Source organism: Mercenaria mercenaria, chromosome 8 (assembly GCF_021730395.1).
Source record: "Mercenaria mercenaria strain notata chromosome 8, MADL_Memer_1, whole genome shotgun sequence".
In the NCBI taxonomy this organism is placed as follows: Eukaryota; Metazoa; Mollusca; class Bivalvia; order Venerida; family Veneridae; genus Mercenaria; species Mercenaria mercenaria.
The window spans coordinates 22,717,432-22,739,437 of record NC_069368.1 but is presented as its reverse complement, the minus strand read 5'-3'; the positions used below and the strand labels follow the sequence as shown (position 1 = coordinate 22,739,437).

At 35.9% G+C, this 22,006-nt stretch overlaps 1 protein-coding gene across 1 annotated transcript in view; it reads right to left on the bottom strand.

Annotated features, from left to right (window-relative positions):
• LOC123522896 (uncharacterized) overlaps nt 1–22,006 on the bottom strand; it is a 131,643-nt gene that overhangs the window by 9,928 nt on the left and 99,709 nt on the right. The window contains exons 11-14 of the mRNA XM_053549070.1: nt 12,515–12,669; nt 9,371–9,511; nt 5,047–5,163; nt 3,163–3,681 (exon numbers count right to left, since the gene is read on the bottom strand). Coding sequence (XP_053405045.1) covers nt 3,163–3,681; nt 5,047–5,163; nt 9,371–9,511; nt 12,515–12,669 — 932 coding nt within the window. The remainder of the gene's footprint in view (nt 1–3,162; nt 3,682–5,046; nt 5,164–9,370; nt 9,512–12,514; nt 12,670–22,006) is intronic.

The following is a 22,006-nucleotide window of genomic DNA, read 5'->3' as shown; positions in this document are numbered from 1 at the left end:
TTTTAATTGTGTTTCGCATGGCAGTTATCAATCGGACAGAAACAAAACCTACTGACCTTTGATCTCGAAGTGTGATCTTTGAGTTAAGGTTCTGTGTTTTACGCATGACACGTCGTCTAATAATAGGGAAAACTTACGCCACGTAAAGTTGTAATCTTTTCTTGGATGACAGAGTTCAGGACCGGATACAAACAGACACTGTTTCTGTAATGTTAATATCTGACTGCCAAGTGTGACCTTGATTTTATTTATTTCATAACAGCAATAGCACATGGAAAACTGGTATTTTTCCAGACTCCTGGAGAGAAGCTATTGTTATTCCCATAAAAAAACGGAAAAGAAGCACGAACTCAAGTAATTATAGACCAATAGCCCTTACCAGCAGTTTATATGTTATCGTTCGAAAAATATGCGTACGATTGAACGCTAATTACAACAGTGTTTAAATATAGTTCAAACTTGGGCTATAGATTTTTTTTTTAATTTTCCTAATAGAAAACTCAGTGTGCCCACTTTTGTCAATTACGGAAAAATCATTGTGACCCTGAACTTTTTCTAAATGATACAAAATATCAGTTGTTGATGAAGCAAAATTTCTTGGTGTTATCTTAGATAGAAAGCTTTCTTTTATACCATATATAAAATATTTGAAAGCCAAATGCCTGAAGTCATTACATCTTTTAAAGGTAATTTCAAATACTGATTGGGGAGCCGACTGCAAGGTATTATTAAGACTTTATATGACTTTAATTATGTCTAAGCTAGATTACGGTTGTGTTGTCAATGGTTCAGCAAGAAAATCTTTTTTACAAATATTAGACACGATCCATAATTAAGGTTTTCGTATTGCTCTCGGTGCATTCCGAACATCGCCAGTTGAAAGCTTGTATGCTGAAGCAAACGAACCCTCTCTTTACACACGCCGAGAAAAACTTTCATTGCAATATGCTTTTAGAGTGGCAGCAAACAAATCTAACCCTGCTCATAAAATCATTTTCAAACCCACGTACTTCGTGTCAGATGAGAAAAAAAACACAAAAAAAAACAAATCAAACCGTTTGGATTTCGCATAAAACCATCTATGAATGAAACTGAATTTGAATTCAATTCAATTCCAGATTTTTAACCATGGACCTTTATGTCCCTACAGTTCTTCTCGATTTGAAAACTGCCTTTAGAAAGTATGAAACAAACCCTGAAATATTCAAGTCCAAATATCATGAAATTAAGTCAACTTACAAGGACTATTTTGCAATTTACAAAGACGGTTCAAAAGATGAATCAAAGATTGGCTGTGCTGCTGTCAGCCACCTTTATCAATCAAAATAACGTTTGTCAAATAATGCAACAATATTTTCAGTCGAAGCAAAAGCTATTGACTTAACCTTAAATTTCATATCAAAATATAGTGAAGAAAAATTTATTATCTTTTCCGACTCGCTTTCAGTCAACTCATAACCGAAATATGGAAAATGCTTTCATTCAAAATATTCTTCTCAGGGTTCATGACCTATCATTAAAAAAGTCTATCATATTTTGCTGGATTCCCAGTCATGTTGGAAGTCACGGAAACGAGGATGCTGATACTGCAGCAAAAATCCCTTTCATTATCACAATGTAATTGAAATTACCACATATCGATTTTAGGCCGAATATAAACAAATACATTTTGCCTAAACGGCAATCGTCATGGAACAATGCTTCATTCCATAAACTTCATGCTCATGATATTAAACCTACTCTAGGGGAATGGCACCAAGGAAACAGACTTGTTCCCATGAAGGAAGTTGTTCTTTCTCGTTGTCGAATAGGTCATACCCGTGTGACTCATTTTTATCTTTTGAATAAAGAAGATCAACCCGAAAGAGAACCATGTCAAACACCTGTATGCTTTACAATTGGCCTTTTCAATATAACTTCTTCTCGGCGATATATGACCATTTTGTGACGACTTGCCGATAAACCCAACTAAATCACCCATTTCACAACAGCGGCTATTAAGTGCTATGTGGCGGCCGTAAAAAGTCGCCCCGACTTCATCTCAGTGTTGTTATATTTTTTGGTCCTTCGGGATCATTGAATTCAACTCATTTAGATTTGAAGATTGAATACTGCTTAAGCCGTTGCTAGCGGGTGTGGGCAGTGTTGCATTTCCCATTACTACTCATGAACAGACTCAATCAAACCGAGTCTGCAATTTTCACTCTTTGCATTGTTCTCGATGCTTCTGAGGGATCTACTTTCAAGATGTTATTGACCTTGAAGCTAGGGGTCTAAAAGTTGTGACACATTGTGCTATTATGGGATACATTTATGCCAAGTAATAACGTTAAAGATAAAGAACGGACATTAAAAAGCTCTGTTGATACTCGACCTCCAAGTTTGACTTTGAGCTGGGGGTCCGGGTTTTGCGCATGACACGTCGACTCATCAGGGGAAACATTTGAGTAAAATTAAAATCTATTGATGAATGGCAGAGTTATAGACTGGATACGAAATTGCTAACAGACGGAATGACAGAATGACGGAATGACGGACGGAAGAGCGTAATCCTATAGTCCCCGAAACTGGTTTTCAACCAGAATAGTCCTATAGGCAAATAACAACATCAGCCGTCTGAGGTTTATACTATAATTTTAATTTCTAACTGCTAGCGCGTTCAATGTTAGGCAGTTATATTTGGAAATTATAACAAAGTGACGGAAAACGTCATAAAAGCACATTGCAGAAAAACACCACATAGTCGTAAATAGCAATTAATGTGAAACTTATTCTGCACATACAGCTATGTTTGTTTAAATAATTACGACAAACCCTCTAGCAAAACTGGCGAACGAGTATAGTGCATAATACTTATGCTAATAAGAACAAATTTGTTTGAATGCTGCTTTACATACACGCCTAATCTGCACAACACATTCGAACTGTATTCATCGTGTTGAAAGTTTTATTTTTGTTTCGAATATGCTGCATATGTTCGTTGATCCTGGTTAGTGCAGAGAGTAAAGGAAAATAAAAGGAACATTACGTGACTCTTGATCTCACATATAGTATTAAAATTGCATTCCTAATCGGCTGTCCGGACTAATGAGAATACAACTTGAGTGATACATTAGAAGAGCACATGCGTGTAATGATTCCGAATTAGTTTGATTACCTTACCTTCGCATATTTCAGGAAAACGTCTGTACCCGATCGAAAATAATGCCTCCCATTTGATAATGCGAATGTCTTTCACAAACCTAAACCGGTCTGGTTTGTGATCAGTTGAAGCACTTTTTTTGATAACACGGTAAGTGGAGAATGATGGCCTTGAAAGATTTGAAAACATCAGGTCGGCAACAGAAGATGAATACACACTGTCTTCAATAAATACAACACCATCAGCTCTTGAAAATCGTAAGATATTCAGTAAATTCCGAGCCATTGATCCATAAATGCAATCGTTCGTTTCTGGTGTATCTGCGCGAAGCTTTCTTACACGTTCTTCACGAATTTCTAATAGTTCATGTTTTATAGGAATCTTCGTGTTTCCAGTAGTCTTCTTGAAGTGTAATAATCGAATAATACTGCGGGGGTTGTAGAACTGTTCTGCTAACTTGACAGCTGCCGTTTTGCTATCTGTTTGTAGATTCGTATCTTCTACAATAATTATAACCTCTCTCTCTCTAACGGAACAAGCTGAAAAATGCATTTAAGGTTTAAAGATTATATGATTGATAATCGAATTAATACGTCTTGGTAAAAATAAAATAATGTGAGCTTAAAGCTTTTCATTTTTCATCTTTTCAAACAGTTTGCGTATTGGAAAGCAATTTCTGTATTTCGTGTTATTTGGTGTAACTGTTATTTTGCGTTGGTGCTTGCTTCATACGTACGTACTTATTGAAATTATTTGTTTTGTCGGTTGTTTTATATCATTATATTTAGGTAATATGGCGACCTTTCAGCTAAATTGTCGCGGAAGATCAAAGATCCCTCTTTGGGAAGTATGCTCGTCACGGCTGAATAGAACCTTGCGTAAGCCAGCTTGGTGGTTTCTTTTCATGACGACTAAAGCAGGACACACAGTAACAGCACTTACGGGCAAGTAATTCTTAGTCAGTAACCTTAACCAATCGGCCACGGAGACCGCTACTAGCTTTAATAATTTTGTTTGGAACATTAATTAGTATCATATTGAGCATATTTTATTTAAGAAAACAGTCCTCCACCGTACAAAGTGTATTATATCAAACACTTGATACCTTGAACACATATAACACATATAAGTTTTAGGACCCCTAATAGTATTGCTTATAAAATGGCATTTGCTTGGTATGACCGTGTTTTGCACTGTGTTGCAAATTTTGAACAACTTTTATCGTGCCGTTTTTTATAAATTTTGTATAATCTATGGTATATCCTCAAACTCAAGTACAGACAAATTTCAAAGTGATGGCCACTGTCCGAAACGTTTGCAGATATTCCATTTTACCATTAATTTTGTTAAAGAAATATTTAAATATTGGTAAACAATAATAAAACACAAAATAAAACTGTCAAAATCATTTTTTTTCTAGGGTGCGTCAAGTAAACGGATTTAATGAGACAGAATTTTAATTCCAACATTGAAAAAATAGTGTCGAGTCTTGTGGGACTGTTTTAAAGTTTGCTCACTCCATTAAAAATAACCCCCTTCTGTTTCAGAGGTAAATGCAGTTTGAACAGCAAGAAATTGCTTATTATAAATAATACAATAATAAGTCGTGAAAAAAGTCAAATCTTACTAGAATAAAGGAAAATAATAGATATAAAATAGTGAAGTTTTTTGTACATAAATGTAAGTGCAACCAATGCTAAATTGTAGAAGGAAGAGTTATTTATCCAAATGAAACAAGTTATTTGAAAAACTACTTCTAATTATAAAAGCACACAATTAAAATTATTAAGTATTTGTGTTCATACAAGTGATATAAAGGAAAAAACGCTGGTTTCTTCCTTTATTTCTATGACAGCCGGTTACGTATTAAAATTATGAAAATGTTGTTATTATTAAATACTCACTGCAATTAAGTTCATCTTCGCCTGTTGGACAATGCCATTTCCCGTCACAAACAAATTTTAGAGGAATACAGTAGCTTCGTGGGCATTTCACTGTATTTTCCGGACATACAAACGTTGCTTAAATATGCAATAAAACGTTTTAAACTAAAGAAGTTAGTTTTTTCTTCCAAAACATAAATACATTAGCGCGTTACATTATATTCATATACATTTGTGACATATAAAATTGGATGTAAATGAATCACTAGAATAAGAAATACACTTCTAAACGTTTGACCTAAAACAGCTTTTTTACAATTAAACTGTAATCAAACCGTTAACATCCAACTTACGTGTCGAATACTACTTATCAAGAACTATTGCAAACACAACAACTACATTTAGTCTTTATACAAGGAAAGTATACTCATGAAGATGAATAGGCGAAAATTATTGGCAGATGACAAACACTGATAGATCATTAAAACATCGGTGGGAAGTGAGCAGTATCAGCTGAAGCAGTAAGAGCAGTGAACTGTTACAACTACTGGCAGTTTGTACAGTTAACTGCTATTGCTGCTAGTAGTAAGAGCAGTTAATTAACAAAAGGGCCAAGATGGCCTTAGGACGCTCACCTGTTTAACACACCGTAACAGTGTAAACATGTTTCACCTAGTGAATTCATGGAAACAAATATTCCGACCAATAGACTGGACCAAAGAATGTGGCCTCTTGAGTGTAAAAAAGCATTTTCTACGAATTGACCTAGTTACCTAGTTTTTTACCCAATATGACCCAGATTCGAACCTGTCCAGAACTTCATGAAAACAAACATTCTGACAAAGTTTAGGGGGGAAGATTGTAGCAACACAGTGTTCTCTAGAGTGTATACAAGCTTTTCCTATGATTTGACCTATTGACCTAGTTTTTGACCCCCGTGACCAAGAATTAAAATCATCAAAGATTTCATAATAACAAACATTCCGACCAAATTTTATGAAGATAGAATGTAAAATGACCCCCTAGGGTGTAGACAGGCTTATTCTTTGATTTGACCTGGTGACCTAGTTTTTGACCCAACATGACATAAAAAACATCTGATATTTCATGCAGATAAACATTCTAACCAAGTTTCATACACATCAAATGAACAAGAGTGTTAAAAAGCTTTTCCTTTGATATGACTAGGTGACATAGTTTTTGACCCAATATGACTCAGTTTCAAACTTTGCATATGAACCATCAAGATAAACATTCTGACCAAGTTTCATGAAGATAGGATAATAAATTCGGCCTGAAGAGTGTTTACAAGCTTTTCCTTTGATTTGTCCCGATGACCTAGTTTCTGACCCATATGACCCAGTTTCAAAATTGGCCTAGAAATCATCAAAATGAACATTCTGACCAAGTATCATAGAGAAAGGATCATAGGTGTGGCCTCAAGTTTGTTAACACGCTTTTTCTTTGATTTGACCTGATGACCTAGTTTTTGACTTGGCATGACTTAGTTTCGATCCAGGCCTAGAGATCATCAAGAAAAAATTCTGTGAAATTTTTAATCAAATCAAAGCATAAATGAAACCTCTATATGGCTGAAAGGGCCAAAATAGAAAATATTACCGCTTTAAGGAGCAGTAACTCTAGAACAAATGACGGAATCTAGCCCGTTTTCGAAAGGAACCGAGATCTTATTGTGACTTTAGTTTTGTGTAAGTGTAGTTTAACTTAAATATAAAATGCCACTTCTATCGTGTTCACAAGGTAAAAATAACACTTTTTTACTCTTTCAGAGGTCAATCAAGGGCTGTAACTCCAGAACCTATGATTGTATCTAAAGAGATTCATCATGGAATCCAGGATTTATTGTTGTTGAAGATATTATGAAAGTTTGTATCAAATAAAACCGTAAATGAAGTATTTATATGGCTGCAAAAGCAAAAATAGCAAAGTTTGGCCCTTTAAGGGCCCATAACTCTGGAACTCATGATGGGATCCGGCCAGTTTTCGAGAGGAACAGAGATATTATGCCATTTCAAGTTTTTGCAATTTTTAATATACTCGATTGCAAAATGTCGTTTCTGTGTGTGTTTACAAGCCAAAAATAACAAATTCTGGCACTTTAAGGGGCCATAACTCCATAACCCATGATGGAATCTGGTCAGTTTTCGAAAGAAACCGAGATATTATGCCCATACAAGTTGTGTGCAAGTTTGATAAAACCAACTTCAGAATGTGGTCTCTATCGTGCTCACAAGGTAATTGTGGACGACTGCGATGACAGGTGAGCTAAAAATACAAAAGTGGTCGTGGGTGAGGAATTAAACAGTATATAATCACAATATTGATAGGGGTCAAGAAAGAAGACTAATGCTATGAATTTTCGACAAGATCATGCAACTACCTCCCCTGATATCAAGAATGTAGGAAATACTGATTTGTAAGTACCAGAAGTTATATAAAGCTCGTGGACGAATTTTACATGATTGTTTTAATTTATCATGTTAGTTGGACTAAGGAGGGATGAAAATGAAAACAAATGTACGGCCAGGCAACCAGCCAAGTGAGGTGGTATTAAAGTCGAACCTAAACGGATATTCTCGAATTTCCTTGGCGATGTACAGTCCCATAACTGTAGAAAACCTGGGGTCTCACCGGATGGGTGCTGTAGAGAGGATGGATATCCACCAAGCCCATGTCATAGTCATCCTGACAAAGCCCTTGTTTCCGAGCAAGGATGGAATGATGTGTATTGCCAGGAATGCTTCAAAATGTTTTTTTTTGCGTCCAGCAGGTAACTGCCTGGGCGTAGCCAAAGAACCCGGGGTCCCACCTGGTGTCCATTATAGAGGGTATCCCTGCATGCGTACCCGGCATAACGTCCACCCCGGGAAAACCCTTGTTTTCTCGTAAGTGGGCATCAAAGTCAACCCTGAACGGATATTCTCGAGTTTGTCCAGTCCAGTTACTTTAGATGAATCCGGGGTCGTATCGGGTTGGCGTTGCAGAAATGGTAGTCGCCCATCACATCAAAGTAGTGGCCATCCTGGAAAAACTTTTGTTTCTGAGCATCTGAGCAAGGGTGGGCTGATATGTTTGGCAAGGAATGCTTCAAAACGCCTTATGCCTCCAGCAATTGATTGCCTGGGCAGAACTATAGGAGAACCGCGAGCCCCACCTGGTGTCTGTTGTAGAGAGTATCCCTGTAGCGGATCCGGCATAGTGACCACTCTTGTTTTCTAGTAAGCGGGTATGAAAGTAGGCTCTGAAAGAATATTCTCGAATTTTCCTGGCGACGTCCAGTCCCGTAACTGTAGAAGAACCCGGAGTCGTTCCGGCGGGGAGGGGGTGGCGTTGTGGAGAATGTGGACGTCTACCCCCTTAGCTCAGCTGCCTTGATACAATAGGAATTGAATAGTTATGCATGTAAAATTCATCTACAAGACTGTTAGTGACATGTTATAAGGGGAGGTAATTGCATTGTCTTTTTGATGCAAAGCCTAAGTCTTCTTTCTTCATACTAAATTAATTGACCACTATCATTATTGGGATTGTTTGTTTATTTTGTCATCTATGATCTATGTTGTATTTTCAATAAATTGTTGTAACTGCCTGCAACTGCTAACCGATTATAAAATCCTCCTAATAATTTATCTTGATTTTTGATACCCTGGTGTTTATGATTTGTTCAAAAAAGAGACACAGCTCAAAACTTGTCATTTTTGTCATTGTTATGTGAGATACAAAAAATTCAAATGCTTCTAATTCGAGTTCAAAATATACCAAGTAGATTTTATATATAAAAAGCCTCAAGAGCATAACAATCATTCAACGCAGTTGTTATGATAACTTTTCCATAAAGCAACGAAACTCGTTAAAATCCTTACACCACCTTTGTAGAAATAATGAAATAATAAAATAAATTGTAAATTGATTAAATATGTCAAGCAAAGTAAATTATGTAAGTCAAAATCATCAGTAGGACATGAAAAACAAAGTGACTGAAAAGGCGAATTTAACATTGACGAATTACAGGAAACTGAGTTGGTGATTAAGGGAAAATATAAACATTTTAACAAAATATATACTTAGAAATATTTGTAAGGTGCCTATCTTACTTGATGAAATAATACATAGAATATTCAGTACTAAACAAAAATGACAACGAACTGGCTCTTGATATTACTTACTTGTTACATTGCCTTTACATTGATAGGGGTGCATATACTATACGAAGTTACAAAAATGCGCCCAATATATAGAAATGACAATTGTTCGTCGGGTAGCAACGGAACTCAAACAGAATAATATCAATCATTTCATCGAATTATTTAACAAATAAACTCACTGCAATCGTGTAAATGACTGCCAGACCGACATCCGGTCATGTAACCAGAACCATCCTCGTCATACACGCACCGCAAAGACATTGGTATCGGCTTCTCATTGTCACAATTAAACTCTCTATCTGTCACATTAGCTCTGTAGTCTAGTTAAAGAGTGTATAAAAAATATGTAACATACTCACCGATTCACCGAAGAAATATCTAACACGTCCGCTAGTAATATATAAAAGTAAGCCTAGCATTAGAAGACATATAACACTATGTGACCGTGAACAACAAGCCGAATGCAAAACCATATTGGGCGCACAGCGGGCATGTTAAACAATACAACTCAGCGCACCAAAAAGAATATCATAATATTTGATAGTGTCTTCGCTTAAGACCTTGTTTGAGTAATAAAGATGAAATTTCGAGTCATTTACATGAGAAAGAGACATACGATCCTATTGAAACATTTTATTAATGCTGTCTTGATATTGTGTTTCTGCTGTAGGTCAAATTATCAAAATATACACTGTTTGTTGACTCGAAAAATTATTTGTTAATGTACTTTACTGTATACTGCTGCAAAACGAAGTTTAAATAAGTTTCAACTATTATTACCGAATGTTTAAAAGACTGTTTACTTTGTTCCGAATTTATCTCCAAAATTTAAATGTAACCATCCGGAATTCTGTGGAGTGTTGTGTGAACTACAATAGTTCAACAACTAGCAGTTTACGCAACGTCAGATCTAGAACAGTAGCACTACCTTAGGACGGTGAATAATAAACTAAGTCAGTAAAAATAAAACATCTCCCTAACCAGATTAACTAAACAATCCGGTTGTTTGGCGTAACATAAATGCCATATTGTTCTCGTTTGCTCGTAAGAAATAAGAAAGGCAGAAATGGTGTAAATTTTAGAACAATATGGACAATATTTAACTCATTCTGTCATCTAAAACCAAGTTTCAACAAAGCTATGGTCATAAATATGGCCTCTACGGTGTTAACACGTCTTTTTTCTTTGATTTGACGAGATGACCTAGTTTTATAACCCAGATTCAAATTTAACCAATTCTCACGAGTTTTAAACTTAAGGTATTGGACCCCTAATAGAAATGTTTAAAAAAAATGGCATTTGCTTGGTACATTCTTCATTTTTTCTATCATTTTTTTTTCTAGCGTGCGTCAAGTAAACAGATTTAATGAGAAAGAATTCTAACTCCAACATTAAAAGATTAAGGTCAAATCCTGTGCGTCTGTTTTGAATTTTGCTACCATCATTCAAAAATAAACTTGGGGCAGAAGTAAAACCTACCTGCATTTCTTCCACAATATGTAATCTAAACAATAAAGGCAAAATAGAGAACTTTATGTAACTGAGTAGTTTTAAAGATGTCTAACTTTACCCCTCCTGATTCAGGGGTAAATTCACTTTGAACAGCAAGAAATCGCTTATAAATGAAAATTTTCCTCTTTTGTACAATACAGCAATAATAAGTCTTGAAAGAAGTAAAAACTTACTAGGAAAATATGGGAAAAAAATGGTCTCAGTGGGGCTTGAACCTACGCAAACCCCGCCCCCACCCCCATGAAAATTGCATTCAAAGTAGGTTAATAGTAGGAATTGAATACTCTTCAAAAAAAGTGGTACTTTATTACGGGTCCAATACCTTAAATTGTGGACTAAAGAGTGTTAACAAGATTTTCCTTTGATCTGGCGTAAGTGGGCCCTTCTGGTACAACATTTAAGTGCAGATACGCCCTTCTATTACTATGGTTTTGAAAAACCTTTTACTTACACCCTTTTATTATTGGTGAATTTGGTCAACATAGCAGTTTGTAAAAAGAAAAAAACAAATAATAGGATTATATCCCTTGGTATGTAGTTCCAAAAAAATGTATAATTCATAAAAGGGCGTAACTAACACTTACGCCCTTCGTGTTAGTTACGCCCTTCTTATTCTGGGACGTCGAAATGTTGACGCACGACAGACACCGCACGACGACGGACGATGACTTTGATGAAGTGAAGTATCTTACACATTTACAATAATGTTTTCTCAATATAAAAGTAGAATTCCATATTAGGTGTAGAGAGAACAGGTGGAAATTGGAAGAAAAGAACCACCACATCCTCAACGTTTAACAGAAATAGCACAATATACAAAATTTGTAAAATTACAAGACATTTAACTCCCTTTTTCATATAGCTTGTCTTTAAGACACAAGGTAGGGTGTTATGTTACATTTGAACTTGCTAAACAAGCATAGGTATTTATGTAATATACAATGTACTTACATATCTTGTAAAGAAATGTAAATGAAACTTATGGCGACCATTTTGAAATCACGATAGCCACCAAAAATAATTATGAAAAAAATATAACTGATAGATTTTGAAAGACTTAGTTTATAAAACTTAAATGCAGTGTTCACGACAAAATCACGATACCACAAAAAAACGTCTGCCGCTTTTACAAGACTTTGAATTTAAATAGGTTTATTTTAATAAAAAATAAACACAGTCTGACATAACTGTAGTAGATGCTGACAGAATACTGGAAAAGTGTGAACAAAGTACCGCTATTTTGGGGTAGTAGTCGTATATACAGCTTTATCTAATAAAAGGCTCATTACGGAAAAGTCATGTACGGTGACCGATCATTTGTCAAGAAATTGGTCGGCACTGAAAGTCAGATAGTTATTTATGATTATGAAATTTATGAAATTATATAACACTACACTAGAAAAAATATTGGCCATGGTTGTTTTTATCTAGGACGTTTTAGATTTAAGTCAATGTCTTCTCAAGGTGCATAATTTTATTTTGTAAAATTGTGTACAATTTGCATTGTCTTCGATACCTTATTTGTAACATGTCACTTTAGGGGCACCGTATATTTGCTATAAGCTAGTTCCTAGTTTCTGCATAAATACAGGGAAGGCAACGATTTATCAGCGTTTTGAATGATCTAAAATGGCATTCTATATTATGTCAGAACGACAGGTTTTCTTATTGAATGACCAATACACATAACAGCAAATTGACAAGTTCATACTCCTTCTTGAATAAGAAAAAGACGCCTTAACAGTTTTGATACATAAATACTCTATATATTCCATACTTCTAACACATTTTCAAGTTAAATAAAGTTTTACCGTAAATACACGTGATTGCTTCAGGCGTTATTTCTATTGATTTTTCACGCTGGCGTAGTAGAACAAGCGGATCGTATAAGGACGATATTATGTTGTCTGTGTGCTCTCCATTGCATGCTTCATGCCCGACATATTCAAACTGGTGGTCGATATATCTATGAAAGAAGGCATGATATGAGTATTTATTCAAAAGTATATTTTCTTCAGACATTGTTAAGAAAATATTAACATGTTGGTTTTTTTTAAAAAAAAAAACAAAAAAAAAACACATATCAAGATTCAGTGTTTTTTTAATTTTTCTATGACAAAGAGAGTGTACCTATAGTACCTACGTTGATACATATCATCAGACAAGTTTACAAAAATTGATGTGCACGCACATGTGCATGTTTTTCCATTACAAATGTTTTTGAAATAGTGTTCAAAATATTAACCCTGCATAGACTTCTAGAGCTAAAATATCAGGACACATGACAAAAGGGATGTTTTATAGTAACAGCAAATAACCAGCAAGCTAAAATTGTTTTATTATATGACATCAGAAAGAAATTGCCATAGTTTCTTCTTTGGAGCAGCAAAATCTATTGTTGAACGATAGACCTGTAAATAGCACAACAAGAAGCCATGAAGGCCCTGTATCGCTCACCTGACCTACTGACCTAAAGATTATCAAGATTAAAATTCTTACTTAGTTTCATGAAGATACAGGCATACATGTGGCCTCTAGAGTGTTGACAAGCTTTTTTCTTCGAATTGATCTAGTGACCTAGTTTCTGACCCCACCAGACCCAGATTCGAACCTGACCTATAGATCATCCAGGTTAACATTCTGACTAAGTTTCATTGAGATACGATCATAAATGTGGCCTCTAGAGTAATAACTAGCTTTTCCTTTGATTTGACCTGCTGACCTAGTTTTTGACTATACATAACCCAGATTCAAATTAGACCTTGAGATTAGCAAGATTAACATTTTGACCAAGTTTCATGATGACGCAGTCGTAAATGTGGCCTCTACAGTGTTAACAAGCTTTTCCATTGATTTGTCCTGGTGACCTAGTTTTTTGCCCCAGATAACCTAATATAAATTTGTTAAAGATTTTATTAAGGGTAACATTCTGACCAAGTTTCATTAAGATTGAGTTAAAATTGTGACCTCTAGAATGCTAACAAGCTTTTCCTTTGATTTGACCTTGTGACCTAGTTTTTGACCCCAGATGACCAAATATTAAACTTTTCTAAGATTTTATTAAGGGTAACATTCTGACTAAGTTTTATTAAGACTTGGCCAAAATTGTGACCTCAAGAGTGTTAACAAGCTTTTCCTCGGATTTGACCAGGTAAACTAGTTTTTGAATCCAAATAACCCAATATCAAACTCGTCCAAGATTTATTAAGGGTAACATTCTGGCCAAGTTTCATTAAGATTTGGCTAAAATTGTGACCTCTAGAGTGCTTACAAGCTTTTCCTTTGATTTGAACTGGTGACCTAGTTTTTGACCCCAGATAACCCAATATCAAACTCGTCCAAGATTTTATAAAGGGTAACATTCTGACCAAGTTTCATTAAGATTGGGCCAAAATTGTGACCTCTAGATTGCTAAAAAGCTTTTCCTTTGATTTGACCTGGTGACCTAGTTTTTGACCCCAGAGGACCCAATATCAAAATCGTTCAAGATTTTATTTGGAGTAACATTCTGAACAAGTATCAATAAGATTGTGCCAAAATTTAGAGTGTTAACAGTCAAATTGTTGACGACGGACGGACGGACGACCTCGTGCTCGAGGGAGCTAAAAAAAGGACCGGCGATTGATATAAAAACCGGATTGCGGAATATCGGTCCAATATAGCTAAAACTAGAACTATGTTACTAGCTAGTTATACGTAATTAGGCATTAATATCATTTATTTTGATTTAATGCAACGCTTGCAAAACGATATTTAAACGATATTTAAAGTTGAACGAGCTCGCCTCTATATCCAACTACTTATACTATTTGAACATACATTTTCTCAAAATGTTTAACTATTTTTCATAGTCTAGTCTCTTTTGGTGTCCAGTGTCTTTAAAAGGAATCTTTGACATTTTCAATTTATTTTATTCTCTCACAAACACAAGCATACACACAAGCACAATCGCTCATATACACTGCCATTGACGCATGCGTAATTCTCATATTCACGTGAGAAACTTAAAATATAGCACTTAGACATTCTGGTCATATTTTATAAGACAAGAGATCACTTATAAAGGATTGAACATGTGTTGTTAACAAAGTTGATCTGTCCCAATGACCTAGTTTTTTACACCATAAGACTCAGTGTAAAATTTGATTTCATTAACTAAACATCTGACCTACAGGTATCTTGTTGACAAATCTGAAAATATGACACTAAGAGTGTTAACTTGTTTTCTACGATTTGATCTGGTGAACAGATTTTACCTAATATACCTCACAACTCAGTTTCAAACTTGACCAGGATTTTATTAATATAATCTGGAAAGTAGATCCCTCGGAAGCACCGAGAACAATGCAAACAGTGAAAATGGCAGACTCGGTTTGATTGAATCTGTTCATGAGCAGTAATGGAAATGCAACACTGCCCTCGCCCCCTAGCACCGGCTTAAGCAGTATTCAATTTTCAAATCTAAATGAGTTGAAATCAATGATCCCGAAGGACCAGAAAATATAACAACACTGAGAAGAAGTCGGAGCGACATTTTACGGCCGCCACACAGCACTTAACACCCGCTGTTGTGAAGTGAATATAATCTGGAAAGTAGTAATGGAAATGCAACACTGCCCACGCCCCCTAGCACCGGCTTAAGCAGTATTCAATTTTCAAAAGACAAACACTTTCACAAGATTCGAGAATACCTGGTAGAAGATTTAACCTTTGGAGTATTGACAATGTTGTTTCTATTACTTGACCTACTAACCTAGATTTTAACCCCAGAGTATCGAACTCTTTCAGATTGTTATCAGACAAACGTTCTTGTCAATAAGATTGGTACAAAATTGTGACTGTTAGAATGTCGAGTCAATTGTTAACGATGCACTACGGTCGAACCAAGACGAATGACGACAGCCATAGGCGTCTCCTCATCGCGTGTTTGTACGAGGCTCAAGATTTTATTTGGAGTAACATTCTGACCAGGTATCAATAAGATTGTGCCAAAATTTAGAGTGTTAACAGTCAAATTGTTGACGACGGACGGACGGACGACCTCGTGCTCAAGGGAGCTAAAAAAAGGACCGGCGATTGATAATAAAAACCGGATTGCGGAATATCGGTCCAATATAGCTAAAACTAGAACTATGTTACTAGCTAGTTATACGTAATTAGGCATTAATATCATTTATTTTGATTTAATGCAACGCTTGCAAAACGATATTTAAAGTTGAACGAGCTCGCCTCTATATCCAACTACTTACACTATTTGAACATACATTTTCTCAAAATGTTTGACTATTTTTCATAGTCTAGTCTCTTTTGGTGTCCAGTGTCTTTAAAAGGAATCTTTGACATTTTCAATTTATTTTATTCTCTACAACACAAGCATACACACAAGCACAATCGCTCATATACACTGCCATTGACGCATGCGTAATTCTCATATTCACGTGAGAAACTTAAAATATAGCACTTAGACATTCTGGTCATATTTTATAAGACAAGAGATCACTTATAAAGGATTGAACATGTGTTGTTAACAAAGTTGATCTGTCCCAATGACCTAGTTTTTTACACCATAAGACTCAGTGTAAAATTTTGATTTCATTAACTAAACATCTGACCTACGGTATCTTGTTGACAAATCTGAAAATATGACACTAAGAGTGTTAACTTGTTTTCTACGATTTGATCTGGTGAACAGATTTTACCTAATATACCTCACAACTCAGTTTCAAACTTGACCAGGATTTTATTAATATAATCTGGAAAGTAGATCCCTCGGAAGCACCGAGAACAATGCAAACAGTGAAAATGGCAGACTCGGTTTGATTGAATCTGTTCATGAGCAGTAATGGAAATGCAACACTGCCCTCGCCCCCTAGCACCGGCTTAAGCAGTATTCAATTTTCAAATCTAAATGAGTTGAAATCAATGATCCCGAAGGACCAGAAAATATAACAACACTGAGAAGAAGTCGGAGCGACATTTTACGGCCGCCACACAGCACTTAACACCCGCTGTTGTGAAGTGAATATAATCTGGAAAGTAGTAATGGAAATGCAACACTGCCCACGCCCCCTAGCACCGGCTTAAGCAGTATTCAATTTTCAAAAGACAAACACTTTCACAAGATTCGAGAATACCTGGTAGAAGATTTAACCTTTGGAGTATTGACAATGTTGTTTCTATTACTTGACCTACTAACCTAGATTTTAACCCCAGAGTATCGAACTCTTTCAGATTGTTATCAGACAAACGTTCTTTGTCAATAAGATTGGTACAAAATTGTGACTGTTAGAATGTCGAGTCAATTGTTAACGATGCACTACGGTCGAACCAAGACGAATGACGACAGCCATAGGCGTCTCCTCATCGCGTGTTTGTACGAGGCTCAAGATTTTATTTGGAGTAACATTCTGACCAGGTATCAATAAGATTGTGCCAAAATTTAGAGTGTTAACAGTCAAATTGTTGACGACGGACGGACGGACGACCTCGTGCTCAAGGGAGCTAAAAAAAGGACCGGCGATTGATAATAAAAACCGGATTGCGGAATATCGGTCCAATATAGCTAAAACTAGAACTATGTTACTAGCTAGTTATACGTAATTAGGCATTAATATCATTTATTTTGATTTAATGCAACGCTTGCAAAACGATATTTAAAGTTGAACGAGCTCGCCTCTATATCCAACTACTTACACTATTTGAACATACATTTTCTCAAAATGTTTGACTATTTTTCATAGTCTAGTCTCTTTTGGTGTCCAGTGTCTTTAAAAGGAATCTTTGACATTTTCAATTTATTTTATTCTCTTACAAACACAAGCATACACACAAGCACAATCGCTCATATACACTGCCATTGACGCATGCGTAATTCTCATATTCACGTGAGAAACTTAAAATATAGCACTTAGACATTCTGGTCATATTTTATAAGACAAGAGATCACTTATAAAGGATTGAACATGTGTTGTTAACAAAGTTGATCTGTCCCAATGACCTAGTTTTTTACACCATAAGACTCAGTGTAAAATTTGATATTGATTTCATTAACTAAACATCTGACCTACGGGTATCTTGTTGACAAATCTGAAAATATGACACTAAGAGTGTTAACTTGTTTTCTACGATTTGATCTGGTGAACAGATTTTACCTAATATACCTCACAACTCAGTTTCAAACTTGACCAGGATTTTATTAATATAATCTGGAAAGTAGATCCCTCGGAAGCACCGAGAACAATGCAAACAGTGAAAATGGCAGACTCGGTTTGATTGAATCTGTTCATGAGCAGTAATGGAAATGCAACACTGCCCTCGCCCCCTAGCACCGGCTTAAGCAGTATTCAATTTTCAAATCTAAATGAGTTGAAATCAATGATCCCGAAGGACCAGAAAATATAACAACACTGAGAAGAAGTCGGAGCGACATTTTACGGCCGCCACACAGCACTTAACACCCGCTGTTGTGAAGTGAATATAATCTGGAAAGTAGTAATGGAAATGCAACACTGCCCACGCCCCCTAGCACCGGCTTAAGCAGTATTCAATTTTCAAAAGACAAACACTTTCACAAGATTCGAGAATACCTGGTAGAAGATTTAACCTTTGGAGTATTGACAATGTTGTTTCTATTACTTGACCTACTAACCTAGATTTTAACCCCAGAGTATCGAACTCTTTCAGATTGTTATCAGACAAACGTTCTTTGTCAATAAGATTGGTACAAAATTGTGACTGTTAGAATGTCGAGTCAATTGTTAACGATGCACTACGGTCGAACCAAGACGAATGACGACAGCCATAGGCGTCTCCTCATCGCGTGTTTGTACGAGGCTCAAGATTTTATTTGGAGTAACATTCTGACCAGGTATCAATAAGATTGTGCCAAAATTTAGAGTGTTAACAGTCAAATTGTTGACGACGGACGGACGGACGACCTCGTGCTCAAGGGAGCTAAAAAAAGGACCGGCGATTGATAATAAAAACCGGATTGCGGAATATCGGTCCAATATAGCTAAAACTAGAACTATGTTACTAGCTAGTTATACGTAATTAGGCATTAATATCATTTATTTTGATTTAATGCAACGCTTGCAAAACGATATTTAAAGTTGAACGAGCTCGCCTCTATATCCAACTACTTACACTATTTGAAAAATACATTTTCTCAAAATGTTTGACTATTTTTCATAGTCTAGTCTCTTTTGGTGTCCAGTGTCTTTAAAAGGAATCTTTGACATTTTCAATTTATTTTATTCTCTTACAAACACAAGCATACACACAAGCACAATCGCTCATATACACTGCCATTGACGCATGCGTAATTCTCATATTCACGTGAGAAACTTAAAATATAGCACTTAGACATTCTGGTCATATTTTATAAGACAAGAGATCACTTATAAAGGATTGAACATGTGTTGTTAACAAAGTTGATCTGTCCCAATGACCTAGTTTTTTACACCATAAGACTCAGTGTAAAATTTGATATTGATTTCATTAACTAAACATCTGACCTACGGGTATCTTGTTGACAAATCTGAAAATATGACACTAAGAGTGTTAACTTGTTTTCTACGATTTGATCTGGTGAACAGATTTTACCTAATATACCTCACAACTCAGTTTCAAACTTGACCAGGATTTTATTAATATAATCTGGAAAGTAGATCCCTCGGAAGCACCGAGAACAATGCAAACAGTGAAAATGGCAGACTCGGTTTGATTGAATCTGTTCATGAGCAGTAATGGAAATGCAACACTGCCCTCGCCCCCTAGCACCGGCTTAAGCAGTATTCAATTTTCAAATCTAAATGAGTTGAAATCAATGATCCCGAAGGACCAGAAAATATAACAACACTGAGAAGAAGTCGGAGCGACATTTTACGGCCGCCACACAGCACTTAACACCCGCTGTTGTGAAGTGAATATAATCTGGAAAGTAGTAATGGAAATGCAACACTGCCCACGCCCCCTAGCACCGGCTTAAGCAGTATTCAATTTTCAAAAGACAAACACTTTCACAAGATTCGAGAATACCTGGTAGAAGATTTAACCTTTGGAGTATTGACAATGTTGTTTCTATTACTTGACCTACTAACCTAGATTTTAACCCCAGAGTATCGAACTCTTTCAGATTGTTATCAGACAAACGTTCTTTGTCAATAAGATTGGTACAAAATTGTGACTGTTAGAATATCGAGTCAATTGTTAACGATGCACTACGGTCGAACCAAGACGAATGACGACAGCCATAGGCGTCTCCTCATCGCGTGTTTGTACGAGGCTATGAAAACGAATAACACTAGGGCATTATTCAAAACAAAAGCGTATCTTCAGTCGCCTCACAGGAACACAATCTTTAAATGCTGTGTTGTGGCTGTTAAAAGCCTTGGACTCAGTGTTACTATATATATAATAGAAAAAATTAAAAATTACTCCTTGACAAGTATATAATAAATAAAAAAGAAAAACGTCCAATGGGTTTCCTCTATCTGTATTTCTGTCTACCTACCGGTTTCATATCATAATCATCAGGGCAGACATTTTTTATATGTCTGCCCTGATGATTATGATATGAAACCGGTAGGTAGACAGACATACAGATAGAGGAAACCCATTGGATGTTTTTCCTTTTTATTTATATATATATATTTTAATTCAGATTACACATATTTGACGCAATACCGGCAATCTATTCATATTTGTCTACAGAACAATAGAGATGCGAAATAACTGGGCTAATTTCACAGTTTGTCTTTTATTGTCAAATACACGCCGAAATCGTGGAGAATTTACCGGCTGAGATGTATGTAACTTTCGAGATTTATAGGCCATTGAAAAAGCAAAATAATTTTGAAAATAAATCTCAACTGACGAGCACTTTTAATTAGTTCCTATCCGCTACTGTAATGCATGGGCGAAGCGAATATGTTAAAAACGTAGCAGTGTAATGCATGTACATTAATAGAAACAAATAAACATTCTGAAAAAAAACAATTAGTAAAATGCATATGCTAGCTCTTTAATCTATTTTACTCTGTTTTTGTAAGGTGCGATTATTATGGGCGTGTAGATTTCACGATACACCTAGAACATCCAGTAGAAATGAATCCGATAAAACCGTTAGATAAATTACAACCACTTTCAAAATGCAAGTGAAAAATTAAAACTGTTGCTTAGGCCGCATGAAGGCCCATTTAGAAACAAGAGGGTCATGATGATCCTGAATCGCTCATCTGAGTAATATGAGCTACATGTTTCAAATGGCAAACTGATCGTAAGATATAAAGAAAGTATGTCAGTAGGTCACATTCATGGTCACTGAAAGTCAGTTTTAAGATCTGTGTGCTTAGCATGTCATCCAAATTTCAAGGCTGAACCGTAAAAAACAAGAAAGTGGATCATAGGTCAAGGTCACAGTCAGGTGACCCCTAAGCACTTGGGGTCATCAGGTATTTATAATTTAACAGTCTAGGAACTATAATGTAATAATCTTAAGTACTTTTCCTATATAATAATATAACAAGTGTCCCCCAGGGATATAATTTGAACAATCCCTGAAAATTCCACTTTTTTAACGTATAGGCCGCGGCCTTTTGTCCGAAAAATACGGTAACAGTTTTAGTAGCTGGCTCGTTGCAGTGTTGATCAAGAGTGAGGTGCCCGATTGTTGTTTTGTCCTGCAAATGTAAGTGCGTTTATGTGCTTGTACGTCTGTGTTGTTATTTCTTACTCGTCTGTTTATATAAGGTAGTTATGTTTGTGTGTGTATGTGTTTATTTTTTGTACGTGAGTGACTAAATGCTGATGTGTTTTATTCTGTAGGGTACGAGGCTTGTTCAAATATTAATGCATCTAGAACGTTATCTCGATCAATAATGCGAAAATCACAAGGAAATTAAGATTATTGGGTACATAAACATATTAGCTTTATATTGATACCACACCCATTAAAATCCGTTCACTTTAGCTGTGTCTATTGCTCGCTAAACATTGCCTACACGTGTATACTAATACAAAAATAGTTGGAAGAAGGTCAGCTTACGCCTTTGAAATACGGTCCTACATTAAGAATCGTTGTATTCTTGGCATAGGGTGTAAAGACATTTTTGATGAAATATGTTCTGTTTATGGGCATAATGAAATGTCTTTTTGGACAGTTATTCGTTGGTTTAAGAAACTCAAATGTGGATTAGTTTCAACAGAAGCTGCACCACATGCCTGTCGGTCGAAAACAGCAACATCTGCCAAGATGGTTACTAGAGTGAAAGAAATAGTTGCTACTGATGCAAGGTACACCG